The 17575-nt window shown below is 41.1% G+C and overlaps 1 protein-coding gene across 3 annotated transcripts in view; it reads right to left on the reverse strand.

Annotated features, from left to right (window-relative positions):
- si:dkey-247m21.3 (5-hydroxytryptamine receptor 4) overlaps positions 1-17575 on the reverse strand; it is a 121756-nt gene that overhangs the window by 35951 nt on the left and 68230 nt on the right. For all 3 annotated transcript variants that reach the window (XM_061263230.1, XM_061263232.1, XM_061263231.1), the window contains exon 6: positions 12748-13310. In XM_061263230.1, the coding sequence (XP_061119214.1) occupies positions 12748-13310 (563 nt within the window). The remainder of the gene's footprint in view (positions 1-12747; positions 13311-17575) is intronic.

Below are 17575 nucleotides of genomic sequence, written 5' to 3' on the forward strand. Positions count from 1 at the left end.
GCACACACACTCACTGTAGCCCAGTTCACTGCACACACACTCACTAAAGCCCTGTTCACTGCAGACACCCTCACTAAAGCCCTGTCCACTGCACACACACTCACTAAAGCCCTGTACACTGCACACACTCACTAAAGCCCTGTACACTGCACACACGCTCACTAAAGCCCTGTCCACTGCACACACACTCACTAAAGCCCTGTACACTGCGCACACACTCACTGTAGCCCTGTACACTGCACGCACACTCACTAAAGCCCTGTATACTGCACACACTCACTGTAGCCCTGTACACTGCACACACACTCACTAAAGCCCTGTACACTGCACACACTCACTAAAGCCCTGTACACTGCACACACGCTCACTAAAGCCCTGTCCACTGCACACACACTCACTAAAGCCCTGTACACTGCGCACACACTCACTGTAGCCCTGTACACTGCACGCACACTCACTAAAGCCCTGTATACTGCACACACTCACTGTAGCCCTGTACACTGCACACACACTCACTAAATCCCTGTCCACTGCACACACACTCACTAAAGCCCTGTCCACTGCACACACACTCGCTAAAGCCCTGTCCACTGCACACACACACTCACTAAAGCCATGTCCACTGCACACACACTCGCTAAAGCCCTGTCCACTGCACACACACTCACTAAAGCCCTGTCCACCACACACACACTCACTAAAGCCCTGTCCACTGCACACACACACTCACTAAAGCCATGTCCACTGCACACACACTCGCTAAAGCCCTGTCCACTGCACACACACTCACTAAAGCCCTGTCCACCACGCACACACTCACTAAAGCCCTGTCCACTGCACACACACTCACTAAAGCCCTGTACACTGCACACCCACTCACTAAAGCCCTGTACACTGCACACACACACTCACTAAAGCCCTATCCACTTCAGGCAACAGTGGAACAGTAACACACAGCCCCCATGTTCGGTTTGGTATAGGCTGTGTACTCTATTGCGAATCCAAGCACACTGTGGCAAAAGCAGTTGAAACCAACTGTATGCAGGCTGTATCTAGTGCAGAGCATGTCCTGTAACAGGCACAGGCAGCACACACAGTATGATTTATTTTTACTCTGTCTCCTCACAACCCACCTTCACCCCCCGCATGACCTGCAGTTGGTGAAAGGCTTAAGGAGGTTATTGTGAGTGCAGAAGCTATCAGTCAGTATTAAAATGAACAGAACATATAAAGCGATAGAGGAGCACTATGTAGGGACAATAACTTCCACATTCCCACAGGAAAATTGGTTCAGCCAATCCCATAATGGCGGGAGCAATAAACGGTCCCGTATAAGAGCAAGACACGTTCTTGGGATCTCTCTTCTGCTCTCTTCTGCTCTCTTCTGCTTCTTCTCTTCGACACACCCTTTTTGGCCATTCGCTTCAGCTCATCTGCTCCGAGACTGACAGAGGCTGAATGCTGCACAGCGCACTACCAGGCCTACGGACACACCCAGTTACCTCGCGGTAACTTCGTGGCCTATAGCGAGTGGAAACTGGTGTCAGTTTACCCCTGCAAAGCTCACCAAATTAGCTCACCAAGTTATTTGGCGGCCTGTGCGAGGACCCCAATATATTTTGGAGCCCGTGCGAGGACCCCTACATATTTTGGTGCCCTGTGTGAGGACCCCTACAAATATTAATTGATCAGATGCTTTTCTGTATGCCCTTTGACACCAGAGCAATATTTTGAATAAAATGTGAAGACCTGCCATCCTTTTCATGGTTCCAGCTAGCATAAAAGATTATAGATTTTTTTATTTTATTTTTTTATGAAATTGAAGCAAGGTTGTAATGAGTAACATTTTTCAACATTATTATACAATTTCCAGTTTTCAGCTATGTTATAAATACATGGAAAGCACACATATCTTTACAGAAGCCATGCAGCAAATTTTCAAGAATATAACATAATAAACCTTTCCTTTCACAACTTAAAAACATATTTAATACAGTGGATAAATCTGTCCTGTTAGAGATGGAGGGTTGGTCTGTCTCTGTACATCTGTTAAGAGAATGTTAAGAGTTTGTGTCTAAAAAATTCAGATTTTATGTAGACCTGACACAGTCACACATACATATGGTATACACTTGGAATTTGGCAGACAGATATCTGGGTGATTAGCAGCATATTTATATTCATAAGTATTTCAGGGATTTGTGTAATCTTTCAATGACTCCATGTTTGCGATGCAGCCTAGAACAGAATGGCTCAGTGCTAATAAAATAGTTTGGCCATGTTCAGACTCATTATACAGACTTCAGGTCATTCTTGGATATGAAGTGCTATTGTATGATCAAGCTAACAATATAAACTGCAATGGATATAGTACTGACTTTGGTTACAGAGTAACACAAAACAACCTTTTAAGGAATACACAGTTGTTTCCTGAGAAATCTACGGTCACAGCAAAGTCAAGCTTGTCACGCTAGAACATTCTGAGACTTCTGATGTAGTGCTAGGGCACCTACATTATCACTTTAGACATTTAGCCCTGCCTATTTTTTCTTTCTGGAAATGGAGAGCGTGGGTGTGGAGTGGCTGCTTTGAAGCAAGTCTCCGGTGTAAATATTCAAAGAGAACACCTTGTATACCGGCATCATGAACAACTACTGACATGCAGCCCATGTGGGTTGTTACTTTGTATGTAAACGCTGCTGTTCTCGCCTAGAGGGGGGTCATCCAGCCCACTCTATCATCTACGAGCCAGCAGGACACTGTCACCTCATCTCATGTTACATTTCGTTTGAAATACCCACTGAAATTTCGGAAGTCTCCCCCACAAAAAAGGATAAGGTTTTCCTTTTCAAATGTGAACCGCAAGCTACAGTTAGTAGTTAATGTTACAGTTATTACAATGTATTACTGGAAGTTGTAAAAGTTTGCAGTTCGGATTCAACCTTCATGACATCTCAGCCAATAAAACACAATTTTTACTGGAGTGCGTCTTTAATAGGGCACAGTGTATGCCATGGGGTTGCTGAATATTCTAGATACATTAAGATAAAATTGGAGCACTTCACAGCACACAGGATTGAGGAGGAATAAGATAGGCAAAACTAAAAGGACCAATGCTTTAATTCTTTTAAATGAGGAGGCTGGAAAAAAAGAGTTGTAAACAGTGATGCCTAGAAGGCTTCAACACAGGTCTGGGCAGTGTTTCACATGTATGTATATGAAATATGTATTTGTATGTAAAGTGCTTCATATTTAATACAGGTCACTCTCCTCTTTTTTGTACGGTTTATATTTCTGTGGCACCCGGAAAGCAACCTACTGTACACCACCACCATTTTGATTGTAGTATCTACTGTAGTTACATATGTTTGGGAGGTTTTTGGAATGTGGGAGATACTTTGAGTGTATTTTTTCCCATCCTGACTATAGCTGCAGTCTGTGAATAGCACTTACTGTAGCAACAACGTGTGACGTTTGACACATCACAGACAAAACGTCTCAGAGGTTTGACCTCTCACTGGTCAACCACTTCCCCTCATCACATAGTTCATGGCTTATGTTTGAATCACCTGAGCAATACCTACAGTGAACTGATGTGATTATCAGCATACAGGGTATGTATAGTGGATGGGGTTTATGGCTCTGAAATGCACTGCTTTCACCAGGCTCATAGTGGAGAGGTATCAGTCTGGCTCACAATGCTAAATGCTAGAGAGGGCAGGGGCTCTTCTGGCTGGAAACCACAGCTGATAAAGTATCAGATTAAAATGTGGTGTTTCAGTGCCAGGGCAATCGCGCAGGGATATAGAGTGGGCGGAACAGGGCTGGGGTTGAAGCTCTGGCAGACCCACAGATGGAACAGCAGCCAACACAATGAGCGTCACCATAAAAATCAACCGCGCTCATCCGAAGCCTCTCAGGATCGAGACCCGGTATGCAGATATGCAATTAATACCACGGAGCAACTGCCAACTGTGTTTTTAAAAAAAAATTCTGTATAAAATGTTAACTGCTGCATATGGTTTCAGTCATTTATAAATAAACTGTTCAATTTTCTTAGAAGTATTTGTAGAAAAACTACAATGCAATGAAGTCTCAGAAATGAGTATATAACCTGCACAACACTGCTGAAAATGTCAGAGTTTTGTATAAACTGCACAATGCCGTTCGATGTCTCAGAGGTTTACTGCATAGGAAATAAATGTTCTCATAGAATCTCATGATGTTCCACACTTCTTCAAGGACCTTTGAAAGGTCAGGCAAAGTGTTTCATATCAAAGTGTACTGGCACTTTCAATACTGAGATCCCATCTTTCCATAACCCTTTATCTCTCTCTACTTTCCTCTGCCTGAATAGGAAGTGGAAATGATGAGGGCAGACGGCCTACACCTCTTTTATTAAAAGAATAGGCCGATCTGAGACCAACCATAATTGCTGGTTGTCATGGAAACAGTCGTTCAAACAGTTGTTTGGATGTGGAGTGTGTAGTGTTTACTTAGTACTGTAACAAAATATTTTTTTGTTAATAAATAAAACGTCAGTTACACCTTAGGCATTTAGCCGTCAATATTTTCAGTACACAATCCATTTTCGTTCAGATATCCATTTTTGTGGATATCTGTAAAAGCAATTCAGCTTCAGCACCTTGCTCAAGAATACAACAGCAGATGCCTCGCTCCAGAATCAAGCAAAGAAGATTTTGTCCATCCTTGAAGATGCAAACCTTTTATTTGTAAATGGAAAAGTCAAGGACGACTGGTGATAGGATTTTTTTAATCAAGCATTCCTGCTCTTATATATCCCTCAAGGATACACTCAACTGTCGTTGCATATGAAATCGTCTCCAGCTATTTCTAGTCCACAACAGCAGATGCCTCGCTCCAGAATCAAGCAAAGAAGATTTTGACCATCCTTGAAGATGCAAACCTAGTTTCTTAACCATTGTACGATAGCGTCAGCATTCTTAGGGCATCTGCTATTCCTGTTTTGATCTTAACTGAGATTAAGGCGCTAAGACTCTTTATTCACTTCAAATGATTGCCATTTATATTGTGCCTTTATCCAAAGCACTGTACAATTGCTGCTTTCATTCACCCATTCATACACACACTCACACACCAACGGCGATTGGCTGCCATGCAAGACACCAACCAGCTCATCAGGAGCATTTAGGGGTTAGGTGTCTTGCCCAGGGCGGGAATTGAACTGGCGACCCTTGGACTGCAAGACCACTGCTCTTACCACCTGAGCTAATGTCGCCAGTGTATACAAATTGTATTCACCTCATTCCTCATTCCTCATGCATCAGAGTAACACAGAATGCTTTTGGTGAGTGGCATACATCATCTTACAGCTTGCAGCATTCTGTGATAAAAACAAATTAATACATCAATTATTGCACAAGAACAGCCTGGAATGACTCACTGGCTGCTTCTATTTGAGGTGCGGTAATCAGATCCTGGAGAGGAACCCATCTGCTCCATCTCTCCTATGTGTTTAAAGATGTGGCAGTTATGGTGTCTAATAGAGTTTGTTTATCTCCTTTCTGTATGACTGAAAGGATTTAAGATTTTCTTTAAAGAACTAAAACTATACGTACAGCTGCAAAATTGTATATATTGTCTGTATATGCACCAATCAGCCACAACATTAAAACATTAGCACCTGCTTAAACCAGTTTCTTCATGATAGAAAATGCTTTAAACTGTATGAACTTGTCTACATGTGTACTCAAATAAGCAGATAATCATAAGTGAATTACATTCAAAAGTTAAATTTTTAAATGAAAATGGAAATCTTGTAAGCTCATTGGGAGGGGAGGTGCATTGTTTTGTTATTTAAATATCTTGGTACATACTGGTGTTCATGATTACCATTAACAGGTGCTCCAGGACTTGTAGAATTTTACATATTTAAAAAAAATAAAGACCACCCGCCATATTTCAAAATGCACAGGATCCATTGGATCCACAAGTTTCACAACATGCAGTACCATGTAATTCCAATGGAGGGAAGAAGGGTGAAACTGGTGTAGTATTAGATGCCATGCATTTTTAAATATGGCAGGTGGTCTTGAAAAATTCTACAGGTCCTGGAGCATCTGTTAAGATAGATGTGATCATGAACACCAGTACTTACCAAGATATTTGAATAACAAAACAATGCACCCCCACAGTAAAATTTTGAATGCAATTCACTTATGATTATCTGCTTATATAAGTACACATATCATATAATGAAATATTATACAGTTTAAAGCATTTTTAATCATGAAAAAACTGGTTTAATCAAGTAATTTTAATGTTGTGGCTGATAAGTGTATGCTCTAGTTCATATAAATAGAAAAGAACAGAGTTGACATTATTATCCCTTGTGTTTTGTTTAGCACCAGTGGAACAATTATCCTTGGTCAAATATACCCAGGACAGTATTAAGATTGAAAGCAATATAGAAATGTATGATCAATGTGTAGGACATTTATGCAAACAAACTACTGTGTACGTTATCTTTGTCTCAAGTCCAAAGAACATATATATATGATTAAAATGATTCATTTATCTCTGCTTGATCACATTTTAAAATTGGAAGTGTCATTAATTTGTGACAAAGATGCCATTTATATAAAAACTCCACGGTAAAGACATGGGCAGTATAAATCATGTGGACCAGGGTCCAAATCATCGCTCCCGAATAAACACACACTTCAAGTGACAAATGGAAAACAAGAAAACAAATATACACCCACAAATAAAAACATGGACAGACTTATTTTCCATTTGGCAGCAGAGGCTGTGGAGAAAATAGCACCATTATGTTCAAATATAATTAGTATATGTCAAATAGATTACAGTGTCAGCCTCACGAGCAATGGAAAAGAATGAAGAAAAACACAGGCAAATGTTATCTTTGGCAAGTCTGTCAACAGTGTCAGTCATTTTCAGCACAAATAGAAATCTCTAAGGGATGTTTTTTTATTATTTTGGGTGGGGGGCGGTAATGATGTCATTACCATATCTGCAGAGCTGAGGGGGTAGAGAATACACAGGCAGCACTCTCGCACAGCACTGTAAAACAGACTGACTCCAAATCAGATGAGGAAAATGGGTCCTATATTACATGCACCCTGCCTGATCACACCCTGTTCTTCATTTGTCACATGATCACTTGTGCTCGATTCCCACTGGCACCTCAAGAGTATATTTACCGTATACAGTACGCTGTTTATACAGTGGGCTCCAGAATTATTGCCACCCTTCATAAAAATTGAGAAAAAAGGCTGCATACAATAAATAACATGGATAATGATCTATATTTTATGTTCAAACATACAGGAAAACTATATTATTTTATTTCAATACATTTACTCTCATGTTTCAATGTTTTTTATTTCACAATCCCTCCAAATGTGTTCTCTATCCTTATCTCAAATTAGACAAAAATACTCATGGCTGTCATCTTTACCAGAAGTGTTTCCACAAAGTACTAAACCAGGGTGGAAAATAAAGATTATTAAAATAAAGAAAATAAAGTAACTTTGCAGCACTTGTTTGCATATTTATCAGATGCCTTTATTCAGTCCTTTTTTCCTGGGCCATTTCCAACTTTAATACAGTTGAATTCCACTGTTTGACTCATTTCATCATAACAAGAGAGGTTACATATTAATGAATCCCACCAGAAGACCAATGATATACAAGAATAGCTTGTTTTAAAAACTAAAAGAGGGAAGTGTCATAAATATATTTAAAAAAAGGTTTTGTAGTCCATTTTTAGACATGAACTTTCAAAGCCTGGACACAGTTTCCACAGCCCCCCGGCTGTGTAAATACATAGCTGTTGCCATGACAATGTAATCTCTTCATATGTCCACAGTTCAAAATGCAGCTACCTGTCAAAAAAATGTAGATGTAGACCCAGAGCTTAATAAAGGTTAATAAGATACAGACAGATTTGGGTTGCTCAATGTCTAATCTCAGTTTTGACTTTCAGTGTGGTTGCGCAATATTTCAACAATAACAACAGTGCCATTTTTAAATGGGTAAAAAAAAGTTTTGATGACAGGTTACAGCAGCAGAGCTGTAGCTCCCTGAGGAGGTCATTAACCTCCAGTCTCTGTCCTGTCTCACATGAATACATTTGTTTCAGTACGACCCCGGCTAATGATGCCAGAGTTATACATAAATGTGGCCACACTAAAATGTTTTTTTGTACCCCTAGCTCTTGGGAATATAAAATCAAGGCTTCATGCTATGTGGCTCTGCCATTTCTCTGCCGTCTCTTCACTTTGTGTCCATTCTCTCAGGATAAGAGCATCAGCTTAATGCCAAAAATGTAACTCTAGCTGAATAAAGGTAGATTGCTGAGGACGTATTTCTCTGATAACTGAGCTTGTTCAGATGTTTCAATCGATGTTGTTTTTTCCATCAAATACGCTGTTGTAGAATAATAAAACGCAGTTTTGTGAAACCTCTCCTATCTTTTCTGAACTAACTGCTTTACATTTAAAAGTAGCTGGACATATCTTCCGTGAAAGGGCAAGATTGAAGACAATGGCCTTTAAAATACGGCTTTTAAAGCAAAGAAGAAAAATGTTGCACACAAACGGGTAGCATGAAAGACATGTATGACTAAATTATAATAAGAATAATAATAATACAATTTCTGGTGTATGTATCTTTTTACCATTACCATTTCTCATTCACTTGAGAATATTATTTTTCCACCCTGACAATAAACATTGTATGCAAATAACTGTGAGAACAACCTGTGAATTCAGTCAATACTCAATACTTCCAGGATAACCATTTATCTGTTGATCCTATTTACACTCAATGAACACTTTATTAGTTATTTATTAGACTTATTAAGTCTTCTCCTGCTGTAGCCTATCCACTTAGAGTTATGATGCTTTGTGTGTTCAGAGATGCTCTTATGCATACCGCTGTTGTAATGCTTGTTTTTTTTGTGTTACTGTCACCTTCCTGTCAGCTTCAACCAGTCTGGCCCTTCTCCTCTGACCCCTCTCATTAACATTAAAGTGTTTTTGGACACATAATGCTGCTCATGTTTTTTGGTTTTCGTACCATTCTCTGCAAACTCTAGAGAATATTGCGCATGAAAATCACAGGAGATTTTCTGAGATACTCAAACCCCCATGTCTGGCACAAACAATCATTCCACAGTCAAAGTTAGATCAGATTTCCTTCCCATTCTGACCTTTGGTTTGAACACCCCTGCCAGACCCCTCCACAGGCCGCGTGGCACCTCCCCCTCTCTGAACCTCCACCTCACGCTCACGACTACTGTCTGTTCTGGCTCCACGGTGGTGGAACGAACTCCTCGTTGAGGTCAGAACTGTAGAATCTCTTCCAATCTTCAAGCACAAACTGAAGACGCACCTCTTCAAGCAGCACCTCTCCCCATCCCTCCCTACCTCCCTGTGAACCTTAATTGTTGTCTTCCTGTGATTAAATTTTTTGTGTATCAGTATTTTTAGTTTGGCTAGGTAAGCAGTGTTTGCCTAGTTAAGGAGTTTGGTCATACTTTTGCGTTTGTTTGTTTGTTTGTTTGTTTGTTTGTACTTCCCTCTAGGGTCTTTCAGCGCACTTATCCCTGGTTATGGGTATGCACTTTGTTGTACGTCGCTCTGGATAATAGCGTCTGCCAAATGCCATTAATGTAATGTAATGTAATGTAATGTAACATGTCTTGACCATGTCTGCATGCATTTGTGCATTGAGTAGCTCCCATATGATTGGCAGATTAAATACTTGCATTAACAAGCTGGTGTACAGCTCTACCTAATACATTGTGGGGCGGCCTGTAGCGTAGTGGTTAAGGTACATGACTGGGACACGCAAGGTCAGTGGTTCGATCCCTGGTCCAGCCACAATAAGATCCGCACAGCCGTTGGGCCCTTAACCCTGCATTGCTCTAGGGGAGGATTGTCAGGATAGTCTAATCAACTGTACATCACTCTGGATAAGAGTGTCTGCCAAATGCCAATAATGTAATGTAATGTAATGCTCACTGAGTGTACGTATCCATGAATATATGGTATACACACAAAGATAATTTACATGTATGTATATATCGTACGGTATATTCACACACACACACACACACACACACACACACACACACACACTCCTGATTCTGAACACAGTGGTAAGAATGTTCTGCGGAAAACAGGAACATGGTTTATAAAAATAATCCCATAATTTGCACTGATGGAATGCAGACTCTCTCAAGGGTCATCCCAGGTTACACCCTGAAGACCAACTGAAGCCTGAGAACTGGGGTATAATGGCTTTGGAAAGGGCTTGCAACTCCATGATTGTGGGTTCAAATCCCAGTGGACTGCTGTTATTGTATCCTTGAGGAGTCAACCAACCTGAATTCCTTCAGTAAAATATCCAGAAGCCTCGATGGATTGTCTATAAAAATGAAATCTTTGCAAGTCACTCTGCCAAAAAGGGTGTGCTACACAATGTAATATATTGAAAAAAAGAAAAAGAAGGAGAAAGTTCAGGCCAGAAATCAAAACAAATATGGGAAAAAATCTACTTAAAATACTTAGTTAATGAAATTAATTTCTTACTGGACATATTTGTTCCTTCAGTTGAGAGGAAGATTTAATGTAAAATGTGTCCATTTTATTTTCTGCTGGTGTCCATGTAATACAATATAATACAAAAAAACATACATATTTGCCTTGGGGCAGGGACCATATCCCAAACACCTTACAATTCTACTCAACCAGAAAACCGTACATTGATCCACAACATTGCGTTAGCCCAAGCAGGGTATCAGTCAGTGTGGTCTTAGAGGACTATGGAAACAGGGATTGTGTACTTGGGAGGTAAACAGTGACTGTTTTGTCACTGAACTGATTTATAATATAATGGTTTTCTATAGACAAAGTGGATGTGGAGCACTTCCAGCTGGCCACCGAGGCTGTTCAGGAATCTGACCCACCGCACAGTAGTTAAAAAATGAAAATGCCATTTTGCCTCTGGCAGAGCACACAAGGATGCTTCCCTGACTGCTACTTGTGGAGTATAGAAACAGTATGTTCCATTCTAGTTGCAAAATGGAAACAGTGCTAGAAGAACCACCATTTTGTAATTAGAAATATGAAGTGACGAAGCAATGGACTTCCGGATAAACTTTTGCTATGAAAGGGCCTCAAGTTTTTCTTCAGATGATTTTACTGGGTTCGCATTTTCAAGCTATGTGGTGTACCGACCAACTTTAGAATCAATAATTTCCTTCCTCTTGGAATGATTCCCTTCCATTATGACATTGCCCTCAGGTTTCAGCAGCTATTTCAGCATAACAAAATAATGTATTTCATTATGCATCTCTTTATGCTAAAGTATGGCTAAAATAAGGGGTTTGTCAGACTGTTTTAGAAAATCTTACAAAAATAATCTGCCACTGGTAAGTAGAACCACTCATAAAACAAAGGTGGCATGCAATTTTACACCATGGATACATTACAAAACATTATTTTTTACAATTAAATCTTTCAGAAAATATAAAAAATGATAAATTATATATTAATATTCACAACATAATATGATGATAAAATGATTATAAATATAACTAAGACTAACTAACTTTAGAACCAGAGGACCATTCAAAAGCAGGCTGAACTAAAAAAGTAAACACAAACCCCTAATTTCCTAATGCTGACCTCAATCACAAATTTGTCTTTCTGTCGAAAACAGAATCAAATCCTGGCAGGAAACAATCTTCTCTGGTTTTTAGTAAGTCTCAGGAATTGTGTTTCATTTAATATCACTGACTATATTAATGAGACCACAAAGCTGGCAGCCAAATAAAAGGAAAATGTAAACACCTACGGACACTGTAGCCCTCCTGGAGTGTTATTCATGGAGGTTTTACAATCATCTTACCCAGTACATCAAACATCACAACAAAGCAGTTATTTACGCAGCCTCTACTCGACAGGGAAGTAGCTGTCGCTCTCTCTCAGGCTTGGATTTGTCTCAGGCACATTGCCTGCCATTGCAGGCTGGAGAGGCACACAGGCCCGCTTCACACTGCATACTTCAATGTGCTTTAGGGCCTGACGCACACTGCATACTTCAATGTGCTTTAGGGCCTGCTGCACACTGCATACTTCAATGTGCTTTAGGGCCTGCTGCACACTGCATACTTCAATGTGCTTTAGGGCCTGACACAGACTGAATACTTCAATGTGCTTTAGGGCCTGCTGCACACTGCATACTTCAATGTGCTTTAGGGCCTGCTGCACACTGCATACTTCAGTGTGCTTCTCCCCTGGCGCTTTGCGTCTCTGACTGCTCTATTTTCCCGGCCCATTTCATTAGTGGCTGTGACACACTGCCAAGAAACAAGCTTGCTTTTACAAGGAATGCCACTATCGACCAGAAAGCACGCCATGCCTTTCATCAATCTCATCTAGGAGTGTGTCAATCTCTCCTTCAGTAAAGTTTGCCTTTCTGTTTTAATCCATACTTTATGTGTCAAAGGCCTGAATTATAGAACAATGAATGTGTTTAATATGTTCTCAGATTAAAGTTCAGGTGTGACCTGCAGACACTGTGGCCCTCCAGGACTGGAGTCAAACCTGCAGACACTGCGGCCCCCTCCAGGACTGGAGCTAAACCTGCAGACACTGCAGCCCTCCAGGACTGGAGCTAAACCTGCAGACACTGTAAGGAAAGAATCTCCGGCAAACGGACGGGGACGCTCACCTGAGGGCGATGGAGGTGCCGTTGACAGAGGCGGAGTAGGGCCGGGGGGGGCTGAAGCTGCCATGGCGACTGTAGCGGTCATCCCCACAGCACAGGATCATGAGGAAGGCCCGGCGGAAGGCCCGGTTCAGGAAGGCGTACAGGAAGGGGTTGAGGCCCGAGTTGATGTAGCCCAGCCACAGCCAGGCGGTCCACACCTGCCAGGGGACCCTGTAGCGGATGAAGGGGTCCACCACGTTGGTGATGAAGAAGGGCGCCCAGCACAGGCAGAAGCAGCCCATGATGACCGCCAGCGTCTTCGCCGCCTTCGTCTCGATCTTCATGCGGCTGGAGCCCTGGTGGTCCGGGCCGTAGAAGCTGTCGGGGGCCGACCCCGCCCGCTGGAGCGTGCCGATCTGCCGGGCGTGCTCCATGGCCGTCACATAGATGCGCTGGTAGGCCAGCACCATGAGCCCCAGGGGCACGTAGAACGCCACAGCTGAACATATGAGAGCGTAGGGGCGGTTCACCAGGAACACACAGTTCGTCTCATTGGCAACGCTGCTGAACTTCCTCTCTTCGATCTGTCAGGGGGAAAAACACCATCATTAAGCATGGTTACAGAAGACACCACAAATACTTCAGTTTAACAGAACACAGAGCATACGGTACATTTCCTCCAATATGCAGGGGGCCATTTTAAGTCATACAGTAGCTCCTGCACTGAGCTCCTGACAAGGTAGGTTCAATTCCCTGAATGGGAAATTCTATTGTAGTCTTATCCAGAGGACATGAATGAAAAAAAACTCAAAGCAAAGCAAGAATGGGTAAAATACAGTGTGAAAGGGCAAATAAACTCTGAATTGATAATATGGAAAAATTTAAAAAACAATTAAAATAGTATTGTCCTCACTGTCAATGCCTTAATTACGTTTCTTCATAGATGTTGCTTGGCACAGTGAAAGAAGATGTTGTGACATAGTTTTTTTTTAAAGAACACTTCCTCCTACACTTACAATTTACATATTGAAATAAAGCAACCACATTTCAAAACGGTTGTATACTACACCTTTATGTAATTTATGTCAGTAATTGTGGAGATCTCAATCCAGGCACTGAATTTAGCAACACCCACCTTTTAAACAATGAGAGCAAACCAATTTCTGACAGTAGAAGGTTTAGTAAAATTGAAAGTAAAAACTCAATGCATAATGGCTGCTTCTGGTTTTGAGGTGTCTCTGGAAGATGTCTTTTGTCCGCCTTCCAAGTGACTCTCTCCAAACCTCACAAACAAAGCATGTGCCCCTCAAAATCTACTTACATCCTCAAAATATGCTGTACCTTTTAGACCATATTCTTCAATTGGTTCTTGCATTTTGTTAACTCTTCTTCCTATGGCTCCGTCAGTGTTATAACAGATATGATCATCCTCATTTCATACCATATCCAGAAACTTCAAATATGGCACCAATACATTGTCCCCCTGAAAGTTATTCATAGTTCTGACACTGTTTCAAAGTCCCATGTAGTGTGTTACAAACTGTCACATTCCCAGTGACACCCCAGTGAGGGACAGAATAGCTAGTCACAGGGAGATTTTTACTGCCATTTATTTGCAGCTAGTGAGAGATTCATCAAACATCAAACAAATAAATAAACAGAAATATTCAAATAAATAAAATAAAATGCAAATACAAATAAACAAAGACAACATAAACCAAATTACACCACGGCACCCAGGTTTCTTGCAGTTCACTCGCTCTCTCCTTTCATGTAGGTTCCTGGTCTCAGGCACCTGCTGTGGAAGTTTTAAGCCCTGGTGTGTTTACCTACTTACCTACCAATGGGTGTGACCCCAAATTGCCCCAAATGCCTCTGCTGGACTGAGCCCTGCCACCCTAACACCCACAGGTTATTTATAGGTTTGACACTGTTTCCCAATCCCAGGGCCGGCCAGTCAAAAACTGAAAATAACTGCCAGGGTACTGGAATGTTAGTAACAAACTATGGAACAGGAGGAACTTTAAGAGTTCAAAGACACCTTAAGGAAGTAAGAGTGCAGACATATGCAAGCAGTCAATTGCCAGTGGCTTGCAAGATTTAAAGAAAGTAGTCAGCAATTGAGGAGTTAATTCGTTGCCATGACTTCTGTGTACTAGCCAATGTCAAGGTTCGATGTCAAGGTTTGAGCCATTCATAATGCTGATCCAAATAGAGTCAAACGGTTCAAGTGCTCCAGTGAGTCCAACTGGGTGATTTCCCCTATGAATCACTTTTTATGGAAGCACAAGAAGCCAGAGATAAGGAATTACAAACTAAAAAGCATTAAGAGACAAACATATAAAAGTATAATGAAAAAATGACATTTACTTCCCCTCCTATCCTCATGAGCATACTGGCTAAAATAGGTTCTGGAGGTTTAAAAACTCAAAATAGAAGCAAATAGTGACCATTTTATAAGGTATTTACTTAATTGAGTTAATTTTGTGACATATTGATCATCTGTAGCTGTAGCCTGTCCATTTCCAAGGTCTGACATGATGCAAGCTCAGAGATGCTCTTCTGCATACCTGTAATGTTTCTGTATTTGCTCTGTATGTTTTCATGTTTATTCTTGTTTATTATTCATTTTTCATAGTTACCTGGTTTATGTTTTCCATTACAGTTCTCTATTGTCCTCCCCTGTTATGTCTGCGTCTGAATGTTTACCAGTCTAGTCACTCCCCTGTCTGCGTGTCCCACTATTCGGGTGGTTACGGTAGTTTTCGGGTTTTCAACATTTTTTCTAAAACTCGCGATTCTTACTTCCTGCTTTTTCTTGGTAGTTAAATGTTCTAAAGCACGATTCTTACTAACTACTACTAATCTAGGTTTTGCACAGTACTAATCCGATTAATACACTTACTGTCTGTCTAACTAACTAACTAACAATCACTTTTATTGGGTAGTTTAGAAATATTCACGTAACTAACTCACTAACGCAATCTCTTAGTATTTCTGCACTGTTCTGTAACTCCGCCTCCCTATGCTATCCCTGATTACGCGTTTAGTTTCAGCGAAGTGTTCGCACCTGTCTCTGACTATCACTACGTCTTCAAGCTATGCAAATGTCTACTCCCTAATCCGGAGCCGTATGTTTTACATGTTTTGTTTCGTGCATCCAGTCCGCGTTTTCGTCTCCCTCCCGTTATTATGTTATTACCCTATTATGTTTCCCCATCTGTTGTCTATTTGTTTAGCCCACCTTTTTCTCTGCCCCGCCTAGATTGTCACCTTCCCTCTTGTATTTAAACCTCATTCTCAGTATGCTTCTTTGTCAGAACGTTGATCGTAGTAAGTGCCGATTTTGTGTAAGCCTTATTATTGAGATTCATGATAGACACCCCTTTGCCTTGACTTCTGTACCTGCCTTGCCCTCTTGTTTTGTTTGCTCATCTGATCTTCTGGTTTTTCGACGTGTTGTTTTGTATTTTTGACTACGAGTTTGTTTTTGCCCTTTTGTACCTTCGCCCTGTGATTTCCTGGATTTTGACCTCTCGCTTGTTTCTTCGACTATTCTTTTGCTTTTCGTTCTTGGCTTTGTACTGGATCTCTTGGCTTTTGACCACTGAACATTAAACTACGATTTTTGGATTATCCTGTGGTTTGCGTCTGGGTTCTCTGCACCATACATAACAATACCACTGTAATGCATGGTTAATTGATTTACTGTTGTCTTCCTCTCAGCTTGAACCAGTCTGGCCATTCTCCTCATCTCATTAACAGGGCATTTCAGCCCACGCAACTGCCACTCAGTTGATGCTTTTTTTACTGCACCATTCTCTGCAAACTCTCGAGTCTGCAGTGTGTTAAAATCCCAAGCAATCAACATTTTCAGAGATTCTCAAACCACCGATTCGGCATAATTCCACGGTCAAAGTCACTTCAATCACATTTCTTCCCCATCCTGAAGTTTGGTCTGAACAACAACCAAACCTCTTGACCATGTCTGCATGCTTTAATTCAATGCATTGCTGCCACATGATTGGCTGATTAGATATTTGCATTAACAAGCTTGTGTACAGGTCTACCTATTAAAGTGGTCACTGCGTATGTACTGTGTATTATGTGTAACAGCATTAGGCTGTAGATACAATAAGATACGTTTTTCATGATGATTGACGTGACCAGAACAACAACATACTGTATGTCTTATAATAGGCAGACACAGTGCGTGGTTTCAGTGAGTGATTGAAGATGACCAGCTTTAATGAGGCAGCAGACATGGTGGAATAACCAGCTCACACCAGTGATAACAGGCTGAGAAGTGTGGTGGAGGGTGGGGGGAGGAGGGATTTTTCAGTAGGTGGTTCAGGGAACTGGATGGCAGGGGCTGGGGAGGAGGGTGGTGCATAGTTAATTTTGTTTCCTTTGTGATTAAAATTTGCCGTAAAATTGGTTCAGCTCTTTTGGAAGCAGGGGGTCTTCTGCTGAGAGGAATAATTTGTGATGTTCCAAAGACTTTTCCAGAGAGCTGAACTGTTATTGGCAGAAAAATTATCTTCAAGTTGGTCTTTATAAAATCTTGGCAGCACTCATTCTTTTGCTCAGCTGGTATTTGGCTTTCCTGTAGCTGTCCTTATTCCTGCTCTTAAATGACTTTTATTTGATTGAGTGCAGGCCTCTGAGCTCTGAGGTGAACCAGGATTTATCATTGCTGTATTTTATGATTGTTTTCCTCACAGAAACTGGTGCAAGACAAAACTATGTCTCTGTAATTGTCCATGATTACATATAAAGTAATATCATGTATCATAATCAGTAAGGTCAATGCAGTCTTGAAGCTCCTCTATGGACTTGCTGGTGCACT

The sequence above is a fragment of the Conger conger genome, chromosome 12 (assembly GCF_963514075.1).
Source record: "Conger conger chromosome 12, fConCon1.1, whole genome shotgun sequence".
NCBI lineage: Eukaryota > Metazoa > Chordata > Actinopteri > Anguilliformes > Congridae > Conger > Conger conger.